Source organism: Anas platyrhynchos, chromosome 2 (genome assembly GCF_047663525.1).
Source record: "Anas platyrhynchos isolate ZD024472 breed Pekin duck chromosome 2, IASCAAS_PekinDuck_T2T, whole genome shotgun sequence".
In the NCBI taxonomy this organism is placed as follows: Eukaryota; Metazoa; Chordata; class Aves; order Anseriformes; family Anatidae; genus Anas; species Anas platyrhynchos.
This window is the reverse complement of record NC_092588.1, coordinates 152,542,237-152,569,319: the sequence shown is the minus strand read 5'-3', so window position 1 is coordinate 152,569,319 and position 27,083 is coordinate 152,542,237. Positions and strand designations below refer to the sequence as shown.

General features: G+C 43.3%; 1 protein-coding gene across 14 annotated transcripts in view; it reads right to left on the bottom strand.

Annotated features, from left to right (window-relative positions):
- KMT2C (lysine methyltransferase 2C) overlaps positions 1-27,083 on the bottom strand; it is a 195,964-nt gene that overhangs the window by 139,492 nt on the left and 29,389 nt on the right. For all 14 annotated transcript variants that reach the window (XM_072033849.1, XM_072033848.1, XM_072033844.1 and 11 more), the window contains one exon: positions 10,216-10,304. In XM_072033849.1, the coding sequence (XP_071889950.1) occupies positions 10,216-10,304 (89 nt within the window). The remainder of the gene's footprint in view (positions 1-10,215; positions 10,305-27,083) is intronic.

The window sequence follows — 27,083 nt, the reverse complement described above, 5'->3', positions numbered from 1 at the left end:
ACCTACAGACCAAAATATCCTTTGTTTTTGGCCCATCTGAACAAACAATCCCTACAGTCATTCCTGGACTAGGAAAAGGGCAGTGTCCAACAGAGCCCTTCAGAACAAGCTTTAGTTAGTTTCCAAAGTATGTTGGATCTAAAAGATGATTTTATGTAAGTAACCCCAACATTTCTAAGCAATCTCAATTAAGAGCACAGACTCCTTCATATTAGAGATCAGAGGAGAGCTGTAGCGTGTCTTGGAGGGTGCACCACCAGTTGTGTACAACTCATGGACACCTACAAGACAGGCAGATTCTAAATCTCAAAATAAACCCGTAACACAGCCTGGGATACATGAAGTACTCAAGAAAACCCAACACAGCCTGGGACAGCCATGCATGAAGTGCTCAAGGAAGACCAGCAGAAACTGTGGCCTTGCTCTGATTCACCTTGACACCTTTAATTAACCCAGCTGAACTCCAAAAGAAAGGAACTTTCCTGTATTTTGTGCCTGCAAAAACTTTCAAGTAAGCAAAAATCATTTATTTCATCTCACTACAACATTAATGGAAATCCACAACAGTAGAAATGCAAAGTCTGTGCCCACCAAGAGCACTGCAAGGAGACACGTCCCAGTGCTCCGTCACCCTCCCCGTGAAGAAGTTCTCTGGCATGTTGGTGAGGAACTTCCTGGGCTCCATTTTGTGGCCATTGCCCCTTGTCCTGTCCCCAGAAACCACTGAGAAGAGGTTGCCCATATCCCTCTGTCTCCCACATTTCAGGTATTTACAGGTACTGGTAAGATCCCTCCCTCAGTCTTCCTTTCTCAAGGCTGAACAGACCCAGGCCTCTCAGCCTTGCCTCATCATCTTTGTGACCCTCTGCAGGACTCCTTCCAGGAGATCCCCACCTTTTTTATACCAGGTAACCCAGAACAGGACTGGGCTCCAAGCTTTCTGACAGAAAATTCAAGAAGAACAGAGGTAACGACCTTCCTGAGCCAAGCTCCTAGGATGCAGGAGCCCTGTACCGGGGATCTCCTTATCACCACCTCAGAGACGTTCCTGAAGCGCCAGGCCTAACGCCTTCACTGCTTTCCACTGTACTTAATGAACTTCCTTCAGACTTGGCTATGGCTTCCTACTTTGAAGTTTCTGGGAATGAAGGAACCATGAATGATTAATAAATGTGAGGCTCATTTGCAGATTCCCATACAAGGCTTTATTTTGCATCCTATTTCCATGACGGCTCCTGTCCCGCTTCAGGTCTGGCCCAATGAGGCGGTGGGGGAACCGGGAACTGAAGGACCTAATTGTGAAATTCCCCACTGTAAGTTCTTGCTTTGTTGTTTTTGTTTTAACGTCACCATAATCCAACAGGAAACACAGCATTTAAAAAAAATATTTATTTGAAGAGAGCACTTCTTCCCCACCTGACTGGTGAGGAGGGGAAGGCCTTCTTTTCTCAGGTACGTTAAGAGAAATCCCCCAAGGTGCAAGGAGGGAAGTACATCTAGGTGCAAGATAACTTAGCACATTGCCCATGAAATGATGACAAGCCCATGGCATCGTGCACATTGTTACCACATCTCTGAGGAGGCAAACAGGTAGTTAGCTACTCGGGGAGACAGGAGACAAATATACAGGAGAAGGAGCAGGGTTAGGAAAATTTACAGCACGTGTATTAAATTTCTCTTTTAATTAACACTCACAGCCTTCGCCTAAAGATGGGGCTTTGGGGTGAAAAGATAAGCCCTTAGGTTTTACATTATTTAAGAAGTCATTCCCAAATTTCTTATGAGGAAACAAAATCTGTCTCCTAGAGTTCTGCATTTTAAGCATTCAAAAATTTATTTCCGTAATAGTTATTTTTTTATTCCTCCTTCTGGAGCAGAAGACAGCAAATACCCAAGGACAAAACCATGGTACACCACCCCCATCATGACACAGAGTGCCCACTTTCCCAACATTAGCTGCTTTCCTTCCTTACCCTGCCTATAGAGAGGCTTGTGTCTATCAGAACAACTGTGCTGACACCTCCCTCTTTTCCTGCTCCATCTTCAGATGTAGGGGACACGCAGGTTCACAGGTGGGAGCCCTGCGTTTCTGAGAGCTCATCAGGGGCACCAGGTCCCTTCCAGGCTGTCGTGGGCATGCGGGGAACGAGGACACTGGGGATGGCTGCAATGGAGTTACGCGATCACAGTTTTCTTTGGGGACAGGATGAAGCAAGAGTGATGAAGCAACACTGGCTAAAGGTCTGATCTGCTCCCTTTTCTGTTTTCTGGAAATCACAAGACGCTATCCTGCAAGCCACCTGGGGAAGTCCACAGCAAGATAAGGCAACATACGTGCGGACTGCTATGGCAACGGGGCAAAGAAAAGACACCAGCAGATCCAAAAGCTGGGTTGTTTGTATTGGAGGGAGGGGTTGGGTGTTCATCTTTGTTTGTTTTTCAACATTAGGAACTGTTTTCCAAGTCAAAACCTGAAAATAATGTCCAAAAAATCTCTTTTCAAATCTTGTGAGAGTATTCAGTACATAGTGCTCCTGAGAGGGAAGGGAGGGGGATATCAAAACAGCTGCCATAAACATAAAATAAAAACCCTACTGCTGTTTAGATGCGACGAGGTGGTTGTTTAACCAATTTACTGGTTGCTGTCAGACCTACTTGTAATTTGGCAGCCAACAAAGCACGTGCTAGGAGCTTTGCAAAACCCCCAACACGAGCAGAAAGCGTTCCAGGCTGGAAAACACCAGTACCACCGCGTACAGCCGGGGCATTCCAGGGGTCTCAGCTGCTGCTCACTGAGATGTCTTCTGCAGGAGGGAATAATAAGTTCTTAACTATCAGATGCAATTGTTATCTTTGCACAAAAAGGGGCACTGCTGCGGCAGATAATGCCAAACGGGACCAAGGGCTGTGCACAGCCTTGTAGGGGGCTGCGGAAATACCAGCAACATCAAAACGCTCCCGTTTTCGGCAGGGGAAACAAAGGAAGAAAACAGGTCAGTGCAACAACATGGAAATAAATCCTAACAAAGGATGTAAATGATGAATTTACACACGGAGGTGGTTGCCAATAGCTCCTGGCACTACCTGCTTCTACCTAAACTTCACTGAGTTTGTGGCCATACATTCTGCTACTAAAATCATAACTGGGGGTTAAAGGGACAAAAGCAGACTGCCAGTAATGGCCAACACATGAACCAATCCTCCACAGACAGAGGGAAACATTCTGCATCTAAAGTCAGCACTGCAAAATTCACTCCACAATACCACGTACAACCATCAGAAGTACTTTTTTCCCAAGTGATGCACATGCTGTATTTGAAGACCTCTACATACCCCTTTTCCCCCTATTTGAAAGGAGGTAAAGCACTGCGATGTCTATGACAGTCATTACACATGGAGACAAGAAGAAAGCCCACATTTATTCTTTCATCCATTTCAGTGTGGATGTTAACTCTTCATTCAAACAGACATTTTATAGAGGAAAAAAAACCTCTGTGTAAATTTTGTACCTGCTATAAAATGAAAATAAGGCTTTTGGTGTATGACTGTCTAAGCTAATTGATGTCATTACACACATGACACATATTCTGGTTAACCAGCTACCAGGGATCTGGGACTGAGGCAAGCAAGAAGTGAAATTCAACAGAATTCATCTAATCATTTTTCCATGATTTTATTTTTTTGGGGTCTGTTTGAAACCCACTCAAATTTTCCATGCCTGCTGCAACCAGTAGCAATGAATTTGGTAATTTAAGGACATGCTGAGTGCAAGTGCACCTACCTGTATGCTCTGACCATGACCTGATGTCCCTTAAGTTTTGAGTTACCGAACAAAATGAATCATTGTTCACTGTTCATCTTCTCTCTATCAGTCATCATTTTGCAGGACCCTATTAAATTCTTCTCAATCCCACAATTTCAGGCTGAAGTCTTTCAGCCGTAACCGCTCCCTGCACAGAAACTATTATTTACTTCTCATCATACGTAATGGCCTTCCCTGGACTTTCCCAACTACCGTTCATCCTTACTGGAGAAGGGGAAGCACAAGTGCCTGTAGCATCAATACGTAGTCATGCCACAGATTTATACAGCAACTGTTAAAACTACAAAATAAAGAAAAGAAAACCACACACTGATGGTTCTTTCCCCTTACTCCTTTGCACCAGTAATTCTTAGTATTTGATTTGCTCCTCCAAAGTACAAAAGCTGCTGCAATTCTCAGCAGAACATCAGCACTGCCTTGCTACTGCGCTGCTACTCAGGTAGCAACAGGTATTTGAGAGCCAATTTTTGTTTATACAACATAAGGGTGGTAATTTTCCACTCCATGTTATTTTATATGTGTTACTTGTGAATTTGGATTTAGATTAGCTATTTGGAAGAAATCCTTCACTATGAAGGTGGTGAGGCCCTGTCCCAGGCTGCCCAGAGGAGCTGTGGCTGCCCCATCCCTGGCAGTGCCCAAGGCCAGGCTGGATGGGGCTGGGGGCAGCCTGGGCTGCTGGGAGGGGGCCCTGCCCATGGCAGGGTTTGGAATGAGATCATCTATAAGGTCCCTTCCAACCCAAACCGTTCTGTGATCCTGTGAATTTAAGATTAATTCCATTTTCCAATGGTCCTTCTTCAGTGATCTGCATTTTCTTTGGTATTTCTTTTATTACCCTGAATAAATTTTTATCACCAGCTCCTTTTTGCTCTTTTTGTACTTGATCTAGACAAAGGCTATCAGGGCACATCCTTCTATGGCTCCAGAGTCAATGTGGAGATTTTAATTAGGACTGAAATCTAAATCTCTCTAGCATTTTTTCTACCAAACTGGAGTCATCCTCGACATGTTTTTCCAAAAAATGACACAGATCTACACCAAACAGCACCATTTCCAGTGATTCTGTGTAAGGAGTGTATGACACACAAGATACACAATGCTATGGCAAAATACCGACCGGGAACTTCAACACAAATTCCCCTATTATGTTACTAATGAGCCAGCTAAGAAATGGAAGGTCAAATATGCTGGGTCCCTGAAAACTCCTTCCAAAAAAAAAAAAAAATGTTTTTTATGTTTATAAAAAGCATAGTTTGATACATAAAATGGAAAAGCACTATTGAAGAAAAATAAATAAAGGGTTGCACTTCAGAAATAGCATCCACACTGGAAAACTAAGTGAGATGAGAATTTGTTTTGAAAAAACAGACTCCACCTACTGCAAAACGGAGGCACAGACACCTGAGGTATCAGTCAGATGGGAAAAAAAATAATCTGAATTTTCTAAATGGTCCATTTTAAGTGTGTATGACAATAATGTTATTATCCACTAAGACAGTAATAATTTAAAGGAAAGCATAAAAATTTCCTGTTGCATCTGGTTTCCTTATTCCATATAAATTACCAGAGTAAGAAGAAAAATCAGAAGATGCTTAGAACACCAAGACCCTTCTGTTCTGCCCGTTTTTCCAGTGCCTGGACAGGTAGGAGACAGATGCAACGTAAAGAAGGAACTACTCATTTTTAATGAGTACACATAATATTAATTGCCTACAAACATATCTAAGTGCATTTTTAAGCAGATACTTGTCACAAATATTCATAGATCCATTTAATCTATAGGTAGTATCTTCAGTAGCGTCAATTCTTCCTTCCGTTAGGTTTAGATGTGCTAGGCAGTACAGTGATGAAGCTTAAGCAGCTGTCTGAAAAGCACAAGGTGGATTTCAAAATCTCTTCATTAACAGGCTGATGAGAGCTTTTCCCATCGATTCACCCAAACCAGGACTTCCTCAGATGTAGTTTACTTTTTCTTAGTGGGAGGCTCTGCTCAGTATGGTTTGTACTGCTACAGAAGATGATGGGTAAAATACTGCAAGAAGCCTTTCAGGCTGCTTCAGAGTTCGTGAGATTCTGAATTTGCCCAAAACTCTCAGGCATCTTCTACAAGGATACCTTTCCTTCACCAAGAAAGGTCTGGTTCTGGTACTTCTGTCCTTTGTCCAGGGACAAAAGACAAAGATTTACCTTCACGAAGTTCACGTGAAGCCCAACAAGAAAGCAACCGGGCAGGCAACGTCCCTGGCTCTGATGATGAGGTTACTGAGGATGATAATAGAGGCATTGATAAAACCATCTGGATTGCTTTATGCATTATCACTTCTGAACTCTCCAAATACCAATGGGAAGCAACGGTTTGTTATTAAGGGTAATTTATTCTAAGGATTGCTTGATGTGGTGCAGATAGTAAACAGAATACTCAACGGATTTACTACGAGTTTCCCAAGAGACTCAGAAGTTAAAATAAACTTACTTCATTGCACTTCTCCCAAATCAGAGCCTGAATCCCAGCATTTTTATGTGACACAAAGGCAGGAAGAATTACAGACTCTAGGAGGAGTTGGATATTCTACAAGTGTTCTCTAAAAGGAGAGGGAATAATAAAAGAATTCAGTTTCAGTGAATTTAAATGCAGGACCCAGAAAACGCCAAGCACAGAAATTTGCTGAAACTAATAGAAGATGGCAAAAAAAAAACTGAACCAAGTGTTCATTAATACCAAAGGGCCTCCAAAACTACAGAAAACTTCCCAGGACATACTTGTTATGTTACTTCTCTTTCTGTAGATCAGCAGTTTTGTATCTGTATGTGTGTGTGCACGGACACGCACGATGCTTTCCAGACTTAGCGTGCCTTTTTCTATTTTGTGGGGGGCTTTACAGAGATTCAGTCATCAGAAGTAAACTGCTCTGGCCAAGAGGAGCAGAACAAGAGGACACAGAGTAAAACACCGTATTCCAAAATGAAGGTTGTTTTACTGAGAGCTAGGAAGGTGGAAGGTGTTGATGGGTCAAAGGTGTTGACAGAAGAGGCAACTGGCACAGAAACCCAGAAGAAATATAAATAAATAAATATATATTTATTATTATTTTTCTTTTTTCTTTATGGTGTAGGTGGCAGAGCCGTGGCCCAGGCAGCCCAGAGGCTGTGGGGTCTCCTCCTTGGAGAGCTCCTAAAGCCGCCTGGCCATGGGCCTGGGCACCCTGCTCTGGGTGGCCCAGCTGGGGCAGGGGCTGGGCCCGAGGGACCCCGAGGTGTTGCCAGCCTCACCAGGCTGCGATTCTGTGGGTGCTAAAATGATGTGAAGAGGGATGGGTAAGCTCAGTATCGGCCAGATAGTGAAATACCAGTGCAAAGTCACTGGTGGGAACCATGGTGAAGAAAAGTGGGAATTAGGAACAGACAGCAGATCTGAAACAGCTGGAAAGGGTTGTGAATTCATGAAATAAAATAGTCAGAAAAGGAATAAGCCAAGAAATCAGCAAGAGAGACAGGGCTAGCAGGTAAAGGGAAGGAGTCTATGCTGAAGTTGACAGGAACCTAAAAGTCTATTGGTTCAGTGCAAGCAGTTTTTGTCTTGTTTGCTTCTTTGTTGTGTGTTTATTGTTTGTTCGTTTAAGGAAAAAGTGGACTTAGCTCCAAGTAGATCTTTTCCCAAACCTCCCTCCTCTTTCCATCTTTAGAAATTCTGTGATCATTTACAAGAAAGTGAACATGGCAGAAACACTTGGCAGAAAATGGGCACGGCTCAGAAATCGCTCAGTTGGCTGGGCTAACAAACCATGCTGAAACCATCAGGGAACACGCCTTCCCCTGCCTTGGTTCTAATTCTGCCTCTTTTTACACACAACACAGAATTTTGTTCAGGGCAACTTGTTTCCTCTGCTCTAATTGAAGTCACTGCACCCTACCATTATTGAGGAGTCACTTCAGGAAGGATTTTAGCCAGAAAACACCTCTTTAGGCCAGGTGGGAATAATTTTAATATTTTATTAAAATAGAGCTTCAAAAAGGGGAACCAGTAATACTAGACTCCAGAAATAATTAAAAACAAACAAACACAAAAAATTCCTGACTATTCTCTGCACACAAAACAAACAATGGAAAAGTAGCTAGGAATACAGAGGCAAAATATGTCAGAAGTTGCACATCAAGAGGATTTTATGTTCAAGTGATCTCATTCCGAGTTTTATGATATTACTGTATTATGCTTTGGTTGCCAACTACTACACCGAATTGCTGGCAAGCCCACCGTTCACACAAAAACAAAATACAAGACCTTTTTAGTCAGAGTAGGAATTCCCAAACTGGACCACAAATACACTTCAGTTTGAGTTATACAAACTGGGATTTCTCCTTCTCCCACACTTCGCTACTGACACAGTTCAACTTGGAAAACTTTCAGAAGTAGCATATAATTAAAACTCTATCACCTCATCTGGTGTTCAGCTTTTCATTGTGATTGTGTCTCTATCATATTGCTCAGAGTGACAATGGGATTTCAGAACTACGTATTCCTACATGTGAGACACCTGCATGGATCTCTGTTGAGAATCTTTGTTAATAATGAAATGTAAAGCCAAAAATACAGAGCTATTACCAAAATCCTGAATCACTGGTATATCCTCAGTTGTTTAGCTGGAATCACTTGTGGGTGACTTTATTTTGTTGTTTTAGTTTGCTTGTTCATTGGGAGGAGATGTTTGAATATATTTAAGATCTATTGAACTTACCACATACAACCGCACTTTCTGTCCATTTTCTGATTTTCATGAACTTTCCTACCACAAGGGATAGGAAGAGCAATGAATGGCACAGAGGACGCATTTAGAACCAGTCTTCCTCTACCCTGCTCTGTTTTTCTACAGGCAAAAACCTGCTACCACTTACTTAATTTCAACTTTAATAACTGGTAATTACCTACTTGTAGAAGCTGGAAGAGACCATCCAGGTTCACTACCACCAGTAGCTTATTACCAGGAGCAGAAAAACAACTGGCAGAAGAAAACGATGAAACGCTCTTGTGCTCAGCTTTCATCTAGACTCTCTCCACAAACCATTAACAACACTTAAATTCAACAGAAGTTGTGACTAAACACTCGTGACGCTCCCAAAAGCGTACAGTCTTGGGTAAAAAGCCTTCTCAAACCTGTTCACAGCATCTACCAAGGAAGAAGCAAGAGACCAGCACGTACAGCCAAAAGCTCATCCTCCATCCACTTAAAGATTTCAGCCTCAGCTTTAACCACTCCAACCCTATTCCTGTACGGCGTACACAAAACCTTGCTGCAAAAATGGCTCTTCTGAGGTCCTCTACTTGTTCTCCCCATAAACCTACACCAAGTGCAGGCTTTCAACTTCACATTTAAAGACTTCACAACTCTGTCTGCTTTACTTACCAGCTATAATTGACAACTCCTGCAACTCAGCTGGCATTTCCATGCAACTGCCTCCCTGACCGCCAGCTTCTGCTGTTAGCGTGTCTGTGCTTTCTTCCACTTTGCTCATTACACATATAGGGCTACCTAATTAAATTTATAATCCCTTATGTCTCGATGAATTTTTAAGCTTTATCTCTGTCAAAATCTACAAACTTCCGCCAATTGGCCGTGGCTTCATCCCTCCTGGCAGGTTTCATCCTGCTACATATATTCAGTCCCCGGTTAAAAGCAGGCAAATGGCTACAGACGTGTGCCTGGCAAAGACATGACAGTTCTTCACCACGGCCTTTATCTTGCGAGTTAGCTCATCTGCTCGTCTCTTTAGACTCTTAACCTGCCAGCACAGACTTCACAACCCACTACAGCACTGCTCGATCCAGTACAATCCGAGCTCTCCAATAACTGGAGCGTTTGAGAACCACCAGAACAAATATTTACAAAAGCAGGAACCGATTCTTATCTCGTTTCCTCAGCAGCAGTAGGAAGCGTTAACGTTAGGTTATCCCAGTTACCCCGCTGGTATATAATCTGAATTAGTTAGCTGAGTTAGCTCAGAATTAGTTAGCTGATTACAAGTCTGTTAGTAATACTGCATTTTGGCAGCTATTCTAAAAATAACAGCTTCAGAGGTTTTATTTGTTTGATACAAACTTAAAAAACAAAACAAGAGCAAACGAACAACAACAACAAACAGAGTCACTACATAACAACATGGGAAGCATCCCCACTAGACTACTAAAAAGCACTAAGTTCAAAAAGCCTTCATTAATATAGATTTAAATAATGGTTTTTTTTTGTTTTTTTTTTTTTGTTTTATAGTATCTGCCCAAATGCATGTCTCAGACTTCAAAATTAACTAAATACTTGTCTACCAAAGGCCTACTTAATTAAATGGATTTCCGAGAGAGAAGCAATAATCAGAGAGCACCGCTGCCACATTCTCATTACCTGTTTCCACAGTGTTTTCTGTTTCTGCTGCCTCCAAACCATCCATACTGTCTTCATCCTCCACTGCAGTTTTTCCTCTACTCCGAGGCCTGCAAACACAAGAAGAGAAAGTTGTTTTTAAGCTGTTAGGACTTTTTAATTTTTATTTTTAAGTTTATCCAGTATCTAAATAATTCCATTTTGGAGGGATAATCGTCAGCACCAATCTGTAGAACGTTTAAGCCAAGCAGGGATTTGAGTCTTGTACAGATCAAGGTTCCTCCCCTTTCTTCCTGTTTTAGGGAACGATCTCAAACAATGCACACTTCGCCCAGCAGCTGGCCCCTTAAGTTTCCTGATTATTTATTACAAGAAATATTCTCTCATAAACTTCTGATCAAAAAAATATATATTAAATATCATTTTATAATGAGTGTGCTGCTTGCTCCACATTTTTTCATTACATACGAGGTATCTGCAGAGATAACAGAGAACAACCCAAATCTGGCCAGTAGTCACATGTGCAATAATAAAATAGACACTAACTCATTCAGAGCATCCTGAGGAATAAAAACTATAGAATAACAACAAGGCTAAAGCACTCGAATTGAACCACGTATTATTTTCAGTGAAATAAATATTTTGACGCCAAAAATCAAATGTTATGAGAGATGGCTGGGTGTTCCCACAGTAAAGAAGTCATCACGGGAGGAGAGCACATGGAAACTAAACTACCTGGCAGCTCCGTTTCCATTTCAATCAAGGCCTGACGGGGAGCAGGCAGGTTTGCATCCCGGATTTCAGCCTTTTTTCCCCTGCCTGCCTCTCCGGCAAGAGCGGCGGTGGGCTGTCGCGAAGCCCGAGCATCCAGATTCCCAGCTGTTCAGCAGCCCATTTGAAAGGGAGCCAGGCGCTTGGCACCTCGCCTCCCGAATTTTCAGGCTACTTGGCGAGCTGCCTGGCACGCCGACAGAAAGCCTGGGAGACCCTGGGAGCTTCTGAGTCCAAGCACGCAAATTCGGAGAGCTTTGGGGCAGCTCAGTGCTTCCAAAGCCCCCCGAGCTCCAAGGCAACCGGTCAGCAGCCAGCCTGCCCTCAATCGGGGTGTCCCCCCCGGGGAAATGTCCCCCGGCACCGAAACCCTTTTGCTTCCTCTTTCAGGGATTCTGAAAAGTTTGCTTTTAAGTTCTGCATTGGGAGATTATTTTTTTTGAAGTGATTCAATCGTTCCAAAAACTGCGTTTCCTTTTTTTTTTTTTGCACAGTTTGTTAAAACGCTGCGACCTAGCAAAAGTATTAGCTCACAGCTAGATCTGCTAAACTGGCTACAAAATATACTCTGGGATCAAATACGATCCCAGAAGAATATACAAGGGATCTCTGGGATCGAATGTGATGCCATGCACAGAGCTGGGACTGACAATCATCTTCTGGGCCTACATTTGGTGTTCTCCTGCTAAGCAAGGGGGCCTGCCTGGTATTACTGAAGAAGAAATCCTTTTAAACTGTGTTGGGATCCCTTTTGCCTCTGTGAAGGAGGAAAAGAAGAATTAAAGTGCAGCTAAAACCAGAGCCTGAAACAAGCCACTCCTCTGCAAAGGAGCGAGGGGAAAGAGGAAAGTGAGAAGAGGCTGAGGACAGGACTTCGCTTCTTGGCACCGTGATATTTGTTCCAACAAAGCCAAAAGATGTGGGAGCAAGGCTAACCCTCGGGACACACGGTTACCTTTCTCCTTGCTGGGTTATCCAGAGGCAGTGACAGCCCCCCAGAATAAAGATTTCGGTTTCTTGTGTTCCTTTACAACAGCCCAAGGCGTCAGCCAGCCCCGCACGGAGAACGCAGGGAGGCTGAGACACCTCGCTCGCCGCAGCAACGCCGCCAGGCTCTGCCAAACGCACCCAGCTGAGGACAGGGATTATTTCTAAATCCCATCCCCATTATTCCTCCACCAGCCAGCCCTCTGCATCGCCGAGGTACACGTTTGGACTACGACGGGATCACTTTTAAACCAGCACAAGCCGAAACGATAGTCCTGCTTTCTTCCCAAGTACCCCCTTCCAGTCATCTCCGGCATCTTTTTCGGTGAAAGCCCCCAGATCTTGAGGTCTCTTCCAACCTAGACAATTCTGTCATTCTGTGAAATAGTGAAAGATGACTGCTTGCACTTATTTAATAATTCACATCTTGCCATTACAGCCACAAGTAACGTACAAAACGCTGAAGTTCCTCACAAAGCTCTTTTAAACACTTTGCTTAAACAAGAGCAGCGGTCGCTCCCCCAAGTCCCCACCGTATTTTCACAACCTATTTAACACTGAGGAGAAGCAGAGGTTTCAATTAATTAAACGTAATTGCTTCTTTCCAGCACAAGGTAGAACCACGCCTGGGCTTTTCTTGCCATCCCCTCCCCTCCCCACCTGCATTTTCCTAAAAGCCCTCGTAACATCGGGTAAATTTGAAATAGAGAACTGGAAGAAATGCTGGATTGTATCAACTTATTTTCTGTCAGGTGCATTCGTTTCACAATTACATGAGATTTTACAGCCTAAAAATTCAGGTTTGCTACAGAGAAAAATAATTCACATCCCAAATGTGGGAAACACAGGCTGTACTGGCAACTCCCCTTCAACATTTCCATGGGAAATGCCATTTGGAAAGGCTGTTTCATGCACCTCACTGCTACAGTCAACATCTGCAGTAAGAACGGATTGTTTGATGTCACTTTTATTCATTTTATAGATTTAATAAAGGCTGTGACAGCTTTGCTTAACACTAGATTTTCCTCTGACAATCCCAGTGACTTTATTTATTTATTTATTTTTCTATTTATTTATTGCACTCTCCTTTAAATGAAGTGGAAAAGCCAATGGTGGGGATATTCTGCTCTTGGGACTCAACTCTTTGAGTTACCAACAGGACTAAGACCTAAACCTGCTCTCACCAGACAGTTTTCTAGAAAGCTTTGCCTTTTGGACTGCAAATTAGCCCAAACCTGGTTAGCTAATAAGCACACAGAGCAGTAACGCACCCATCGCTGTGCATCCTCCACCAAAGCCAGCACCTCTAACACCAGACCAGTCCCCAAGCAAAGCCTCATCCCAAACACTACTGCAAGAGGAACAGCAGCAGGACAAATTTGGGTAGCTCTGGGGTTTTCCAGCATATATTCCAGAGTCCCAAACTTCCTTACAAGCAGGGCACGGCACACCACACCTCTACCCATCACCGCAGGATCCAAAGCCCCCAGGCAGCAGCCGGGTGAGGCACGGATGAGCCACATCTCACCCCGGTACGGACCGGGAACAAAATGTACAGGCAGAGCCCGGCTGATAGAGACAAGGAGCACACAACAATAAATCTGGGGCAGTACAATAGGCAGTGGGCTTGGCACACAGGCTGAGCCGCTGCCAAGCTGCCCGCGACTGGCGTTCTCGCTTGCCTTTTCCTACAACAGAGTGCGATTTAGAAGGAAAAAAACAAAACCACATCTATTGATGTTTAAATGAAGGGATCCACTGTGAGAAATGCAACGTCTTCAAGCAGTCAGCATTTCGTGAAACAAAGTCAACAAGAGAAAAAAAAAAAAATACTTTTTTTTAAATGTATATAGGACTCCAGCTGAATTTAATTACTGTCTACAATAATTTTATTCATATTTATAGAACATTGAGTCATTTATCAAAACCCTCTGCGACCTGCTCCAAAATTTGTCATCAATTAGCTCTCTTGGCTAATGCCTTTCATTAATCTCCATCTTTAAATACATCATAGTAAATACGATTCTTGCGAGCGACTAATCACATTTAGCCCACAGGACAAAAAAATCCCAGCATAAAAAAAAATAAAAATCCCAGCAAAACCTGCTGCAGGGCTCAGCAGGTCATTAGCTGGTCTGTTTGCAGCAGGCAAAAACCTGAGAGGTTGCTTCCAGGCTTGGTCTTTTCAGTAATACAGCAACATCTCCAAGCATCGAAGGGGCTTCTGCTGAAGTGCATGGAAAGGGTCGTGGATGCACTATGCTAGGATAAAATAGAAAAGTGTCTTTTTTTTTTTTTTTTTTGGTAGTTGGTGGTTGTTTTTTGTTTGCTTTGTTTTGAAATGCATGGCGTTTTTTGCAGTGTACTTCCCCCCTTCTCCCCTGGTGCCAGCAGTAGCTCTGCAGGCTTCCAAGCACAATACAGGTCAGAAGGACGCCGTGGCTCTTACTCATTCTTTCCTTCCAGTCACTGGTAACAAGGCCGTGGGCCAGCATCTCCTGGAACCACGTGAAATAACCAAAGAAGCCACTCTGCTTCGGGTTTTGTCGCTGCCAGGCTGCCAGTTTCTGACTGCCCAGAAGTTACAGCCAGACAAGAGTTTCTGCAAGTTCTCCCTAAGTTGCTACCAACAAAATCAGATGATAATTTCAAAGCATGGTCTGAACAAATTAATTTACTAGTCCAGCAGATTTGTCACAGCTTACCAGGTGTTCATACAAACCATCCCAGAGCTTCGCCCTCTTTCTCCAGTGCCCTGAGTTGTCTGGGGAGGAATTAGCTCCCCAACTACGCTTTGCGAGGTGCTGAGTGCAATGCTGAACACAGAGAAGAGGACCAATAACCTTAAAAAGCGGTGTAACATCTGGGACACGGTAACATCCTAAAGCAGCACAGATGTCTTGTTAAATGAACATCTGGCCGCAGCCTTACCCTGGAAGACAGCAGAGGCACGCTGCATAAAAAGGCTCCATCGGTGCCGCAGCCAGCAGGGCTGGCGACAAGCCGGTGTCCACACGACATTTCCTCGCCTGAAAGCTGTCCCCATCCTCTCAAGAATCCTTTCCAGGTGTGCAGAAGCGCAGCTCCCGGTGTTTCTGAGCAGTAAATCATGAGCACAGCTGCAGAAATTCAGCACCACAGCAGCTAAGGTTCAGCTGCCACCCCCGTGTGAAGGGTATCACAGCAAGCAAGAAGCAGCTCCTGGAAATATCTGAAAGGAAACTTTTTTCCCCTCTCTGAATGCTACTCGTCAACGTAGTCTTTTCTGCTCCTAAGAGTTGAGAAAATTAAGCATCTCACCCCATTCTTTTGTGTATTATAAAAAAGATCTCTGTATTTCCCTTCTTCCTATTTACTTCTTACATTAGAGATGCATATATGAACAGCAAAAGGGCCCTGATGGATGGAAACGAGGAGCAACAGAAACCTCCTGATTAATGCAAGGTGACAAAGCTGACCTTTCAGAAATAGGAGTGAGAGACTAGAAACAGTTTTTGTTTAACATCTGTGGAAACAGAGTTATTACAATCTCACTACAGAACTTGCTCAACCTTCAACTTAATTAATAAGAGATCACAAAAATATACTTTATTTCCTATTAGCCTCCTGGTACAATCAAAGACAAGTATGTATCTTAATGCTTCCAATTTATACAGCGTGATGATCTTTTCAAAAACTCTCCATCAAAGGGAGGCTGCATTTCAAACCAAAATATTGCAACTTCCCATCTTGCAAACCCCTTGATCAGTTACAACTGCACAGCCACCGCTCACCCGTTTTATAAAGTAGCATGAAACACCTGAAATAAAAAGAAAGTACTTAAGAAAATACATCGCCTTTGAGATCACAGATGTCTGAGAAAAAGCGTAAGAAGAACCCGGACTCCAGTCCGCAAGTGCTGATTCTTATCTGCACTTTTCTAGTGCTCTCCTGTGAAAGAGTCGCCAAAGATTTCCTACGCCGCTCAGAAATGCAAATAAGAGTTTTTCAAAGATTACTTGTAGCAAATGTTGCAGTTGCATCTTGGCTTTTATTCTAGAGTACGGTCACAGTTTACAAAAGTTAACACGAGGAAAAAAATGACTGGCGACGACAGAGCTCAAAGAAAAAAGCTGTCCTGAGACAGGTTGGGAGTAAAATATTACACATGTAGGAACTTGCATTGAGAGGCGGGATGAATCAGCACTTTTACCTACAGGTGAAGTTTGCGTTACCTCTGTTTTCACCTTCAACTGCTCCTGCAGTTTGTTAACTTTCCTACACGAGCCCCCAGCCCTGTCTTGGAAAGGCTGCTGCACAATGGCACTGCTCTGGCCACGGCGACGTCTTCAGCACCTTCCCTGCTCCTCCCTGCGGGTACGGTTGCTCAGTTTGAGTCTGGAACTGTTGGAGCAGATGAAGACCAACCTCCCCTAGCTGAAACAGACCCTTACACCAACCAGACCGTGACATCTCCTTCCAAACTTGTCACCCCATTTGGGAGCATCCTCGGGGCAGAGATAGAGGCACAGCTGGGAACAGCAGAACCAGGAAGATTCCTGATTGACAGAAGCTGCAGGCAAATAAAATAATGATTTTTTACACCAGCACGTAAAATATTTGTGGAGTCACAGCTCAGCCAGTGACAGAAATACTAAAATACTGAAGCTGGGGCTACTACACAGCTCTTGTGCTTCTGCACACCTCTTTGTGGTATCAGTACGTGAGGATCCTGACTCTGGTGTCCAAGGCACCCAGGCAGGTTTCCTGGCCCACGGCTTTGGGCTCTTCAGACTTGGAGACATTTGGAATAAATGAGTGAGAAACCACCTGAGAGGCTTCCAGGTCTAATTTTCAAATTGCCTGTTGAGACATCCATCAGCTCCATACGCTGAAATTACTGTTAGTCAAATACCTGTCCTAGTATCTCAGCAATATACACCATCACATGCTACAGACTGATTTGCCCAAAACCTACATCCACATTGATAGATGCTCTCCCTGTCTGCCTTCCAGCTTTACAGTGTTAGTTCTCTGCCATAAAACGCATTATATCCAGAGCCATAATACCCATTATGCCCAGTTGAGGAATAATTATAATGCAAAGAGAACCTGATGCAATTATGACCTTCTGATCCATTACAGATTTGCATTTTTGCACAAAGAGCATCCTTTACACATGTTACCAATGCACTCGGCCATATTCACTATGAAAACGATGCAGAACAACATACCACAATATAAATATTTGCACTCTGTTTTAAAACCTTTTCTAGAACCAAATCTGACAAACGTTCAGGAGCATCAGCAGCTACAGGTAGAGCTGTGCGAGTCTCTTCTGCCTCTGTGTCTCCACCTGCCTCCAGCCATGGTGATGGCTGCTGGCTGGAGGAACCCTAAGAACATAGTGGGAGGCTCTGCCATGAGCTTTATCATGACCACTGAATGTTTTCACATGGGTTTGGTGTTGTTTGGAGGGGGTTTGTTTTGGTTTTATTGGCAGAGAGTGAAATGGCAACTGAAAAGCTGAGAGACGACTCGGACCATCAAACCCAGAAATCTTCTACCCTCTGCAGGAGTTTGCTGGTGCCCCATCAGGAGCGCTGTGCCTGTCCACACTTCTTCCTTTGTCTAAAGTCAACAAAACTGCATCAAAATATGTTACCGCTTCAAACACTGTCTCTTCTTGACTGGTAGCATAAGTGTTGCACTTGCAGCAGAAGACGAGATGGATTTCTCCATGACGACGGCTACGGGAAGTTTTAACTTCGCCAATCTTGTGACAGACCCGATGCCAAAAATTCTTACCCGCAGCAGGGCCAAGCTCTTGTCTTTGCTGCGAACGCAGAACCCTCCAGCTACTCCCTGCCACCACTTGCCTGCTGCTCTGGCCTCAGCGGAGGTGCCAATGCAACGGTAAGGACAGCAATCCTCCTCGCCGGGGATTTCAGCAGCTCGTACGTAAAATTCAACAGCTCTGAGTCATCGTGCGGGAGAAGCAGCTGCCAAGTATCTGGAACTTTGTGCAAGTTTTGGTCTCCTGGAACAGCTTTGTGTAGTTTTAGCAGCATTAACTACAAGTCGTTCTCAAAGATTTCTTTCTGACACTGACCGAGTCTTACTACAGGAACACTGTGCAGGTATTTTTATGGTGCATACACAGGAAGGGCAGGTGCAGACTGTGCTGGGATACTCAAAACGGATGCAAATACTGACCTCTTACCTAGTATTTCCAACTCTGTAGGACAAACTAAACGCCATTCACATGGCATCATTCTGAGAGATTGCCAGATCCTAATGAAATTGCACCAGTCAACTCCAAACATCTCATGCTTTCCCCCTGAATAAAGTTGTGTCTTTTGTCTCAAATCGATTTTATTAATTGTTCTTAAACTAAGAGCAAGCACAGGCCTTTCTGCCTGTAGATTCCAACAGGCAACATCATCGGAGCATCGCCCTACTGCTTCCCCCACCGCCCACCAAAGCTTCAAGCTGGAGGGACCATGAGAGGGCTGACAGTACCCAAAGTGCCCATACCCTGCTCCTACACAAGATGCTGACTTAAAACACGTTGCATAGAGTTTTGGTAATACTATCCAAATTAATTGATAGCCTGTAACATTGTCATTACCAATCTGAACTGGATTGAGACAAAAAAGCAACAGAAATGAATGTCATAAAACCATAGACTTCACTCATCTGTTAGCACCCTTAGTGCTCCTTACAAAAAAAGCACTTTTATTTAAGATAATGTCAACAAGTTATGAAATATTTCTCTTTCGGTAAGACTGTTATACCTAGGAAAGCCAAAAGGAAAAAAAAAAAAACACATCAACACCACCACCACCAGTGAAGCCCACAAGATCTGGTCACTAATTAAAAATCCATTAAACCGTATTCAGACGGCTTGGAAAACCTCAGAATACCAAAATTAAACCTAAAAAGAAGATGGGTAATATAATCAGATGGGTGTCAGTGTAAATTTATAATTCGCATGAAATGTTTTTTTTTTGTTTTTTTTTTTTTTAAAAAAAAAAACAACAAAACTGTTTTCAAACTAGAAGTAAATACGAAAAGCCAGATCACGGAAGCTATTTTTATCCCAGAGTAAATAAAACTCCAAAAATACTACTGTGAAATATGAACAACAATGCAAGCAGCATAATAAGCATGCTCCGAAGCACAGTCACAACTAATAAAGTCTTTAAAAAGGTTTAAAAGCTTCTGTATAAACAGACGTATCAGTCTCTAGGGGCACGGATAAGGCAGAAACGCTGCAATCTGCTGAACAAAACTGCCAATCACGTTTCTCAATAAAAATCCCTGAAGAAGATTCATCTGACCTGGAAACACGAATTTGCCTTCTAATAATTACAGACTAAGCCCAAATAATTGTAACGGAGAGCTTCTCATCTTCTGTTCAAGGGTTTGTTAAATCTCATCATCTTGTTTGGGGCAGTATTTCGCTGCGCACCGATGTCCTCAGAATTTCACCCTGTATTTGAGCCCACTACGAGCCACATTGAGCTTTCTCTGGTTTTGATCCGTGCTACTCTTCTGCCAGCTAGGAAAACATAAATTCGCAATATTTAAAATAAAATTAAACGCCATCACCAAAAAGGTTATTCCTTAAACTTCTTAATGAAAATTTGGGGGAAAAAAAGGTAATAAATGGCCGTGTTTCCCAGCACTTGCTGCTGGGTCTCCTACTTGATCTTCTCGGCGCTGCCCAGTATCAGGTGAGGCTGGGCTGTGCCACGAGTGCTCGTGGCAGAACGATCCACGGCTCGCCCAATGTCACCCGATACAGGCCAGAGCTAGAAACAAAACTGTATCTGCGTCACTCGATAGCGACAAGCAACCAGCAAACGTCGTTACAGTCACTACTACAATGGAAGTCATCCAAGAGGCCCAACTGATAGCTCCAGGTCAACTTCCTTTGAGGCCATCATCAGCCAAGGACACCCAAGCTGTAGGCTTACTCCATTTACTGTGTTACACGCTGCAAGTCCTCAAGTGCTGCCACTTATCTCCAGTTTTGCAGGTATCTTCAGTTTAAACAGGTAAGAAACGTGTTTTTAAGTTAATGTATTTTCCAAGATTTAGCCTCAGTACGGAGAAAATGCAAAAACACTCAAGATTCAGAGATGCTGACCTGAAGACAGGAGTAATTTCGAAAGAAATTTTGAGGATTAACACAGATTGAAGGGGTAGCCAGCAGGACAAAGCCAGTTTGTATCAGGATCCATTCCTCGGGTGTTGAGGAAGCAGCATCAGGGACAGGAGAGCAGGCAGCAAAGGACGAGAGGGAATCCAGCAGCGATGGTGTCTCTGGGTGGCAGGGCAAGCTGTGCTCTTGTTCCCAATTTACAAAAAAACCTAATCTAAAATGTTCCCAATTTACAACCTGATTCACTTCCTAACATTTTCAGGAGCCACCAGAAAAATAGTAACAAAGGTAATCAAAAATGACACTGAAGTTGGCTTATCAGAGGCTTGTCTGTGTATTTATTTAATTTTTTTCCTGAGGATAGGCCTTCTGGAATGACAGCTTCTTAGATATTTATACTTGTATTTCAACTGCCGTTTTACATATATACCCATATGCTTCTAATTAACATTTACAGCATGAAAACTTGATTCTACCCAGCAGACCACACAGCCTCAACAATCACCATGAGCCCTCCAGAAGTATTCCAGGTACCAAAAGCTGGCACGGGGACAGACGAACACCTGCAACCAGCCGGGGAGGTGACCCCGCCAAGGGAAGGGCACTGGGCTCGGGTTCTCTTCCAGCACCCCACAGCATCCTCACAGAACAGGGGCTGGATCACAGTGTGGCCAACGCGTGATTTTCAGAAGCAAAACTTATTTTTTGTTGCAGTATTACTACTGCAGAATTGATTTTTTTAATTTATTTTTGCACACTGAAATCTCCTTTAAAGTACCTGAAAGCCTACATGATGAGAGGAGAATTACACTTGAGGTGCTCTGATCCTCGGAGGCTTTGAAACCACTCTAACTTTGTAAAAGGCTCCATTTTAAAAGCATCTTCAACAACGTTTCATACCCTGCCCATGAAAAAGCTGCTAAAGGGCGCTATGGGAACAGAAGGCTGACTGCTCGGACCTGCTGAACACGATGCCAAAGCGTTACCCATGCCAGTCTGGGATCTGTAAATCCCACTCCATGACCACAATTGCTTTAAGTCCATCTTCCAAAAGGGAACCCCCTTCGCCAGCCCCTTTGCAGTTTGTTTCCCTGTTAAGGATCCATGCTCATTTCCTAGGTGAATTTCTCCGGTTTCAGTTTTCCAATGCTGGCTCTTCTCACGCCTTTTCCTGTTACATCAGGGAACCCTCAAGCAGTTGGTATTTTTTCCAGCAGAGATACTGCCATGGCCATCAAGCCAGTTCTTGGCTTTTGGGTTTGGACCCCCCACCATCCCAAAAAGCAAACACACTGAGCACCTTCAACTTTCTCACCAAACGAAGTCCTCCTTTCCATAGCCTTTGGTCTGTCTCATGGATTTTAACCAACATTTCGGGCTTCTCATGGCTAGCAGAGGCCCAATAAACACGACAGCAGCCAACCTCACCCACGCTACCAGCAGAGCTTCGGCGCAGAGCTGCGAGCACCCCGCACACGGTTCCTTCTCCAAACCTCCCCTTCCTGGCTCCAGCCCCTCCAGGCACTTCCACCTGCTGCCAGCACTTTCGTGTTTAATTGCAATTAGTCAACCCAGATCACACTGCTGCTTCCTCCCCTCGCTCAGCCGCATCATCCCATGCACAGCATTCACCCACAGGAATTATCATCATTTCCAGACCATAGTTCAAACTACTCCGAATATCAGATCGCATTGCTAGAGCACCATCCAAAAAACCCAAAGCCGTGCCGTAAGTTCCCAAGACAACAGACTACCCTGTCACTTAACTCAGCTCCTGTATGCTTTATTCCACTGACTAATTCAAGTAAATATTTTAAATCAGAATATGAAAGTTAGGTTCCAACACTCTTTACAAAAAATCCACATAAAGCTTGTCTTTATAGAAAACTGTGTGAAGGATCAGAAGACGCAGCATCTACACCAAAATGAACTTCTTAAATTCATGTAGCAAGTAAAAAGATGAAAAGGAAGGTAAGGAATTAAAAAGAAAAAAAAATGCACAAAAAAACATCTAAGAGTTCATGACTCTGAAGACTGCACTGCATGTATTTTCCAAAATAAAAATACAAAGTTAGAAGCCCTAAATTCCGCCCAATTCTTCACTCTCCATACTTCACCACCAAGGCACAAGCAGTGCCCAGCACAGCACCACGAGGCTTGAAATGGAGCCTTCGGATCACACCGATTTCAGTGGGACCCGTGGGATCTCACCGTCACACAGGAGTGAGTAGCAGGTACTTCGCTACACCTTGTGGCAGAATTAAATACTCTATTGAAATGACGAGATCAAAAAAAAAAAAAAAACACAATGAATTTATTGTTTCTTACAACTTTTTCGCTGTAAAATTCAACTCCAAGGTAGTAATTGGCAGGGACAGAATTATGTAGCAATTAGGGCATGACAGCAAAAGCAAACAAGAACTGAAAATGGGTTCGACACTTCTAGTAACAAGCAGGTAATTATCACAGCAGCTTGAAAGGGGCATAATCAACCAAACTGACATCATCCCTCCCACATAATAAAATGTGAAATCCCTTTACGTGCAGCGCAGCTCTTACACGCAGCTGGTAAACGCTGCTAGTTGGGTCCCTGTGCCTGCGGAGCAGCCGAGGTTACAGTTGGGACAGTTCAGCAGTGGGTAGCATCCATTTCTTTATGGAGAATGACGACAACTATCACATTTTGATCCATTCTGGAGTACCGAGACTACCAGCAGAAAATAGCACTGCATGCAAATGTCTCTGCTTCTTCAAGGAACTTTGGAAACAAAGTTAGAGCATACCAGCGAATGCTGTGCCTTAAGGGAAAAGTTACTGGTACACCACTACCTGCAAGATAAAATAGGCTTAATTATAAAAGAAAGTGCAGAGTTTTAAGTATGTTTGAGTTCTACCTCCTAGATTTCCCCACAACTCCCTTTATTTAAGCTTAGGTGCAATGTTAACTCTTGTCTCAGCTTCATTACCCCAGGGACATTTCCTCTGTCCCCATCAACACCAAGTGCAGCCCCGTCACCAACAGTCACGATTCACCACAATGCATCTGAGGCAATTAAAACACAAGCTGTAATGAAGCAAATAAATAAATTTGTTCGTCTGCTGTCCACTTTTAGCACGGCTTCACCGCCAGATTCCCACCCTCGCCGGCGACGTGTTTTGCAAACCTGTCAGTCCCGAGCGAGCAGCGGCTGTGCTAGAGGCGGGCGCAGCCGCCTCCCTCTCCTCTCTTGCTGTATTTTCTGTATTCCCGAGCTACGTTCCTTGCCACGTTCTGGCTCCGTGTGTTGACAAATGCATTTACCTCGCTGCTGTCTGTCAATATCATTAGCTTGCTGTTTCCGCCTCCTTCCAGCTCATTAGCAGAATCCCGCACTAATCCTGCGGGCTGCCCGTTAACTATTTCTGTCCGGCGCCCAGCTCACAGCCACGCTTCCCTCCTGGTTTCTTGGATACGAGCGATCCCAAACACACCGCAGCAGCAGCTCGGTTTGCATTGATTTTGCAAGTGAGATTTCCACAAAGTGTTTGCAGAGCCCCCGTACGTATCCGTTTGTAAACCGCACCGCACGTACCCCGCATAAAACACACGCGTTATTAGCATTTATTCCCTTAGTTTAGAGGCTACACAGATGATGTGCAGCACTAATAAAACAGAAATTCTTTAGACACCCATTACCTTGGGCAATCTTTTAGGGGGGATGTTTGTTTGCTTGTTGGGTTTTGTTTGTTTTTACTGATTAGGCAGAGAGTTCTCAAAAAACGCCAAAAACTGGGCTCCCAGATCTCAACTTTTCCAAGTTTCTGGTGGAATTACAAGTATTATCATTCATCTCAGCATGAAAATGTGATGAGTCTGCAGCCTCACCGTGGCATTCCTCAAGGTGTGGAAGGTTTGGGTGACCGGGCGGTAAAGCAGCTGTAGGGCTAACAGAAGCCACGCGACTGCTGACTGCGTTACTGACAGGATGACGTTAATGCTATTCCAAACTTGTCTTTTTTTTTTTCATCACATCTGAATCATTTTACATCTGAAACTACTTATGGAGGTTAAAAGCCTATCAAGAATCCTGTTAACTAGAAAAATATGAAAAAAGCGCAAGTTTACTGATTTAAAACTATACCCTGTAAAGGAAAAGGAAACATTCACTTCTAAGCTAAAAAAACAGTCTTAAAAAAAGGAAAACAGGAAAAAATAATCAAAACCCCTTTATTATTAAGCCAATTATCATTGGTGAAACTTCTTCTTAGAAGCTTTGCTTCTGTGAACACGATGATTTCACTACAGGGATCTACAAGCACAGGAAACAGCTGTGTATGTAACTCTCCAAAAAGCTAGGACTGGCCCCAAACAAACCAACAGGGGACCTGCACTGAGGCAATGGCCAAATCTTCCCCTGAAGAACCAGGTAAACTGCACATCCCCTTTACGAAGAGAGGTTATGGAGTAAGAAAGGAGCTTCCAGCCCCACAGACGTGCTAAGAGAGAACAGAAAGGAGCAGCTGCAATAAGAGGTGACTGCCCAAGTGGTGCTGCCAACACAGCTCCCAAACCGTGCCCTCAGGTGCCCCGCACGTATCAAGCTCACGGGTAAGTAAAGTACCAGGGAGCAGGGTGGTGGATGCTATTTCCTAACTGGAAGAGGTGAGGTGGGAAGCCCCCAGTAACGCACACGGTTTTTCTCCTATGCGTGTGGATCCTAGAATAAAGGTAACGTGCTTGCCTGCATGCCCCTAAGGGAAACTTTCTTCATCTGAGCAGCCGGGAAGGGTGCCTCGTGCCTCGGTGAAGGAAGCGGGGTGTTTTGAAGCAGGGCTCCTCCCTGCAAGAGCCTTGAGAGGGTGCAAGGCAAACATACCTTTTTTTGGTGTTGCTATTAACGTCTCTAAACACAGACACACCCCAGGACCTTTTTTTTTTTTATACCTAATCCTATGGGCTCATTTGCAGACAGGTTGAGGATTTGCCTCCTCCAAAAGTGAAATCAAAAGCTGAAGTTTAGCTTACCTTGGAAAACAAAAACAAAGCAGGGCTTCAGTCACTAGACACACCCCAAATCAGCATACTCCATCATTTAATTGCAGAATACCACTAGGCTGGTAACTCACAGCAGAAGAACTACAGCTTAAAATAACAATACTAATAAAAAATAATAGGTAAAAGCGCGCTACCATTAAAAGAAGTCATTGCTCAGCAATGCCACTGGACTAAATCTAAGTTTAAATAAAAGCCATCACCAAGCATCAACTTTATTACCCAGTGTTTCACTTCCAAATCCAAGAAGTGTTTAAATGCTTAGCCTCGGATGCACACAAAAATGAACACACCAACAAAAGTGGGGCTGAGAGTTTGCCTCAAAGCTGTCACACTTGCAGGTGCAGCGCTGAATAATTAACCTTTGTTTTTTCAAGGACTACCTGTAACCCCCTATGTCTTTTATGCTTTCTATTACCAGCATTATTTTGAGAAACAAGAGGAAAACTGTATAAAATTCTAAATTATTAAGAACTTTTCTGGATCAAAACCTACAAATGTTGAACACTTCTTCATGAGCTCTTCTGAAGAATTCAGTTGTTTTTTTTTTTCAAGTTTCGTTGGCCAGAAACTTACTATTCAGGTTCCACAAAATTTTAAAAATGCTACATATAATATATCATCACTACCGTAAAGGTAAAAAAGAACTGCAATCAATAGCTTTGATTTCTGAAATTACAGCATGCATTATAAAATGCCCTGCTGGAGAACAAATCGAGGGTGGAGAGGACTGAGGAGTTTCATATACTCCTAGAAATCTCAGATAAAAATAAGCGTCCTGTCCTATTCCACCAGCTCCAAAATCCAATCTCTTCGTGTAACATTAAAGTTACACTAACAAGGTTTCACATCATCAGGAAAAAACATAGGCAAAACACAATGGTGGACCTATCTTAAACACAAATAAATGTTTCTGCTTCATTTTATCAAGCAGCTGCTCTCAGGGAGGATGGCAACTACGAATTCTCCTAACACAACAAATAAAGAGATTTTTCTGATGTGTAAGATACTCATTTATTCGGAGACACAACAGAAAGCACCAAGGCCAACCAGTCCCTCTACATGACAACCGTATCAAAAGAAACTGTACTTAAAATAAGCACCCCTCTGATGAGCAGCTACGACAGGTTTCGAACAGTTCAATAAAGCCGAGTGAGTTTTGGTGTTCTCCTACAGCCAGATTTTTAATACTTGCACTGAAGCAAAGGAGTCATTTCTGCAGATCTAGGAAGAGAGTCAAGCTCTTATTACACACTTCTAAAAACAGATTTATAAACATATATAAAAGAAGCATGTCTGAAGTCACAAGTGTAATCCTAAGAAACAAATAGCCAAAAAGCTACTTAGAAATTGGCATCCCATTACTTGGGAAGATCTAAAAATACCAAAATATTTTTAATATGATAATATAAAGTCAAGAATTAAGCTACATTAGGAAACCTTCCCCTAAATCCGAGTTAGTCCAGCACTTTTTAAAGCACAGTTTCATGACAAAAATGCTTTTTTTTTGTGTAGCAGAGACATACAAAGGGGTTCTTAGGGATGCCAACCACTTTCAGAACTCTCCAGTGATGACTCATCCTGTTATGTATACAAAGCTCTCATTAAAAAAAAAAATAGTTGGCATCATTACAGACCCTCAGTTAGCAATCTTCGACTTACTGTTATTTCTTGCACAAAGTCTTCCAAACGCACCGCAACCAAGTATTCTGGTATGCTAATTTTGGGGAGGAAAACATGCAAATGAACTGGAGCGGCCTTTCTTATACAAAGAGTTTCTACTCTACTTCACAAAGTGCTCCAAGATGGAGATGGCCTCTAATAAAATTTCCAGCTGAACAGAAATCCTTTGTTGCTCCGTGTCGGTTCCTTGCCAGTTGCGCTGATCAACCTAGTTTGTCAAAGCAAGAAAAATAAGTCCTGCAAAATGAGCCTTGACGAGCCCAATGA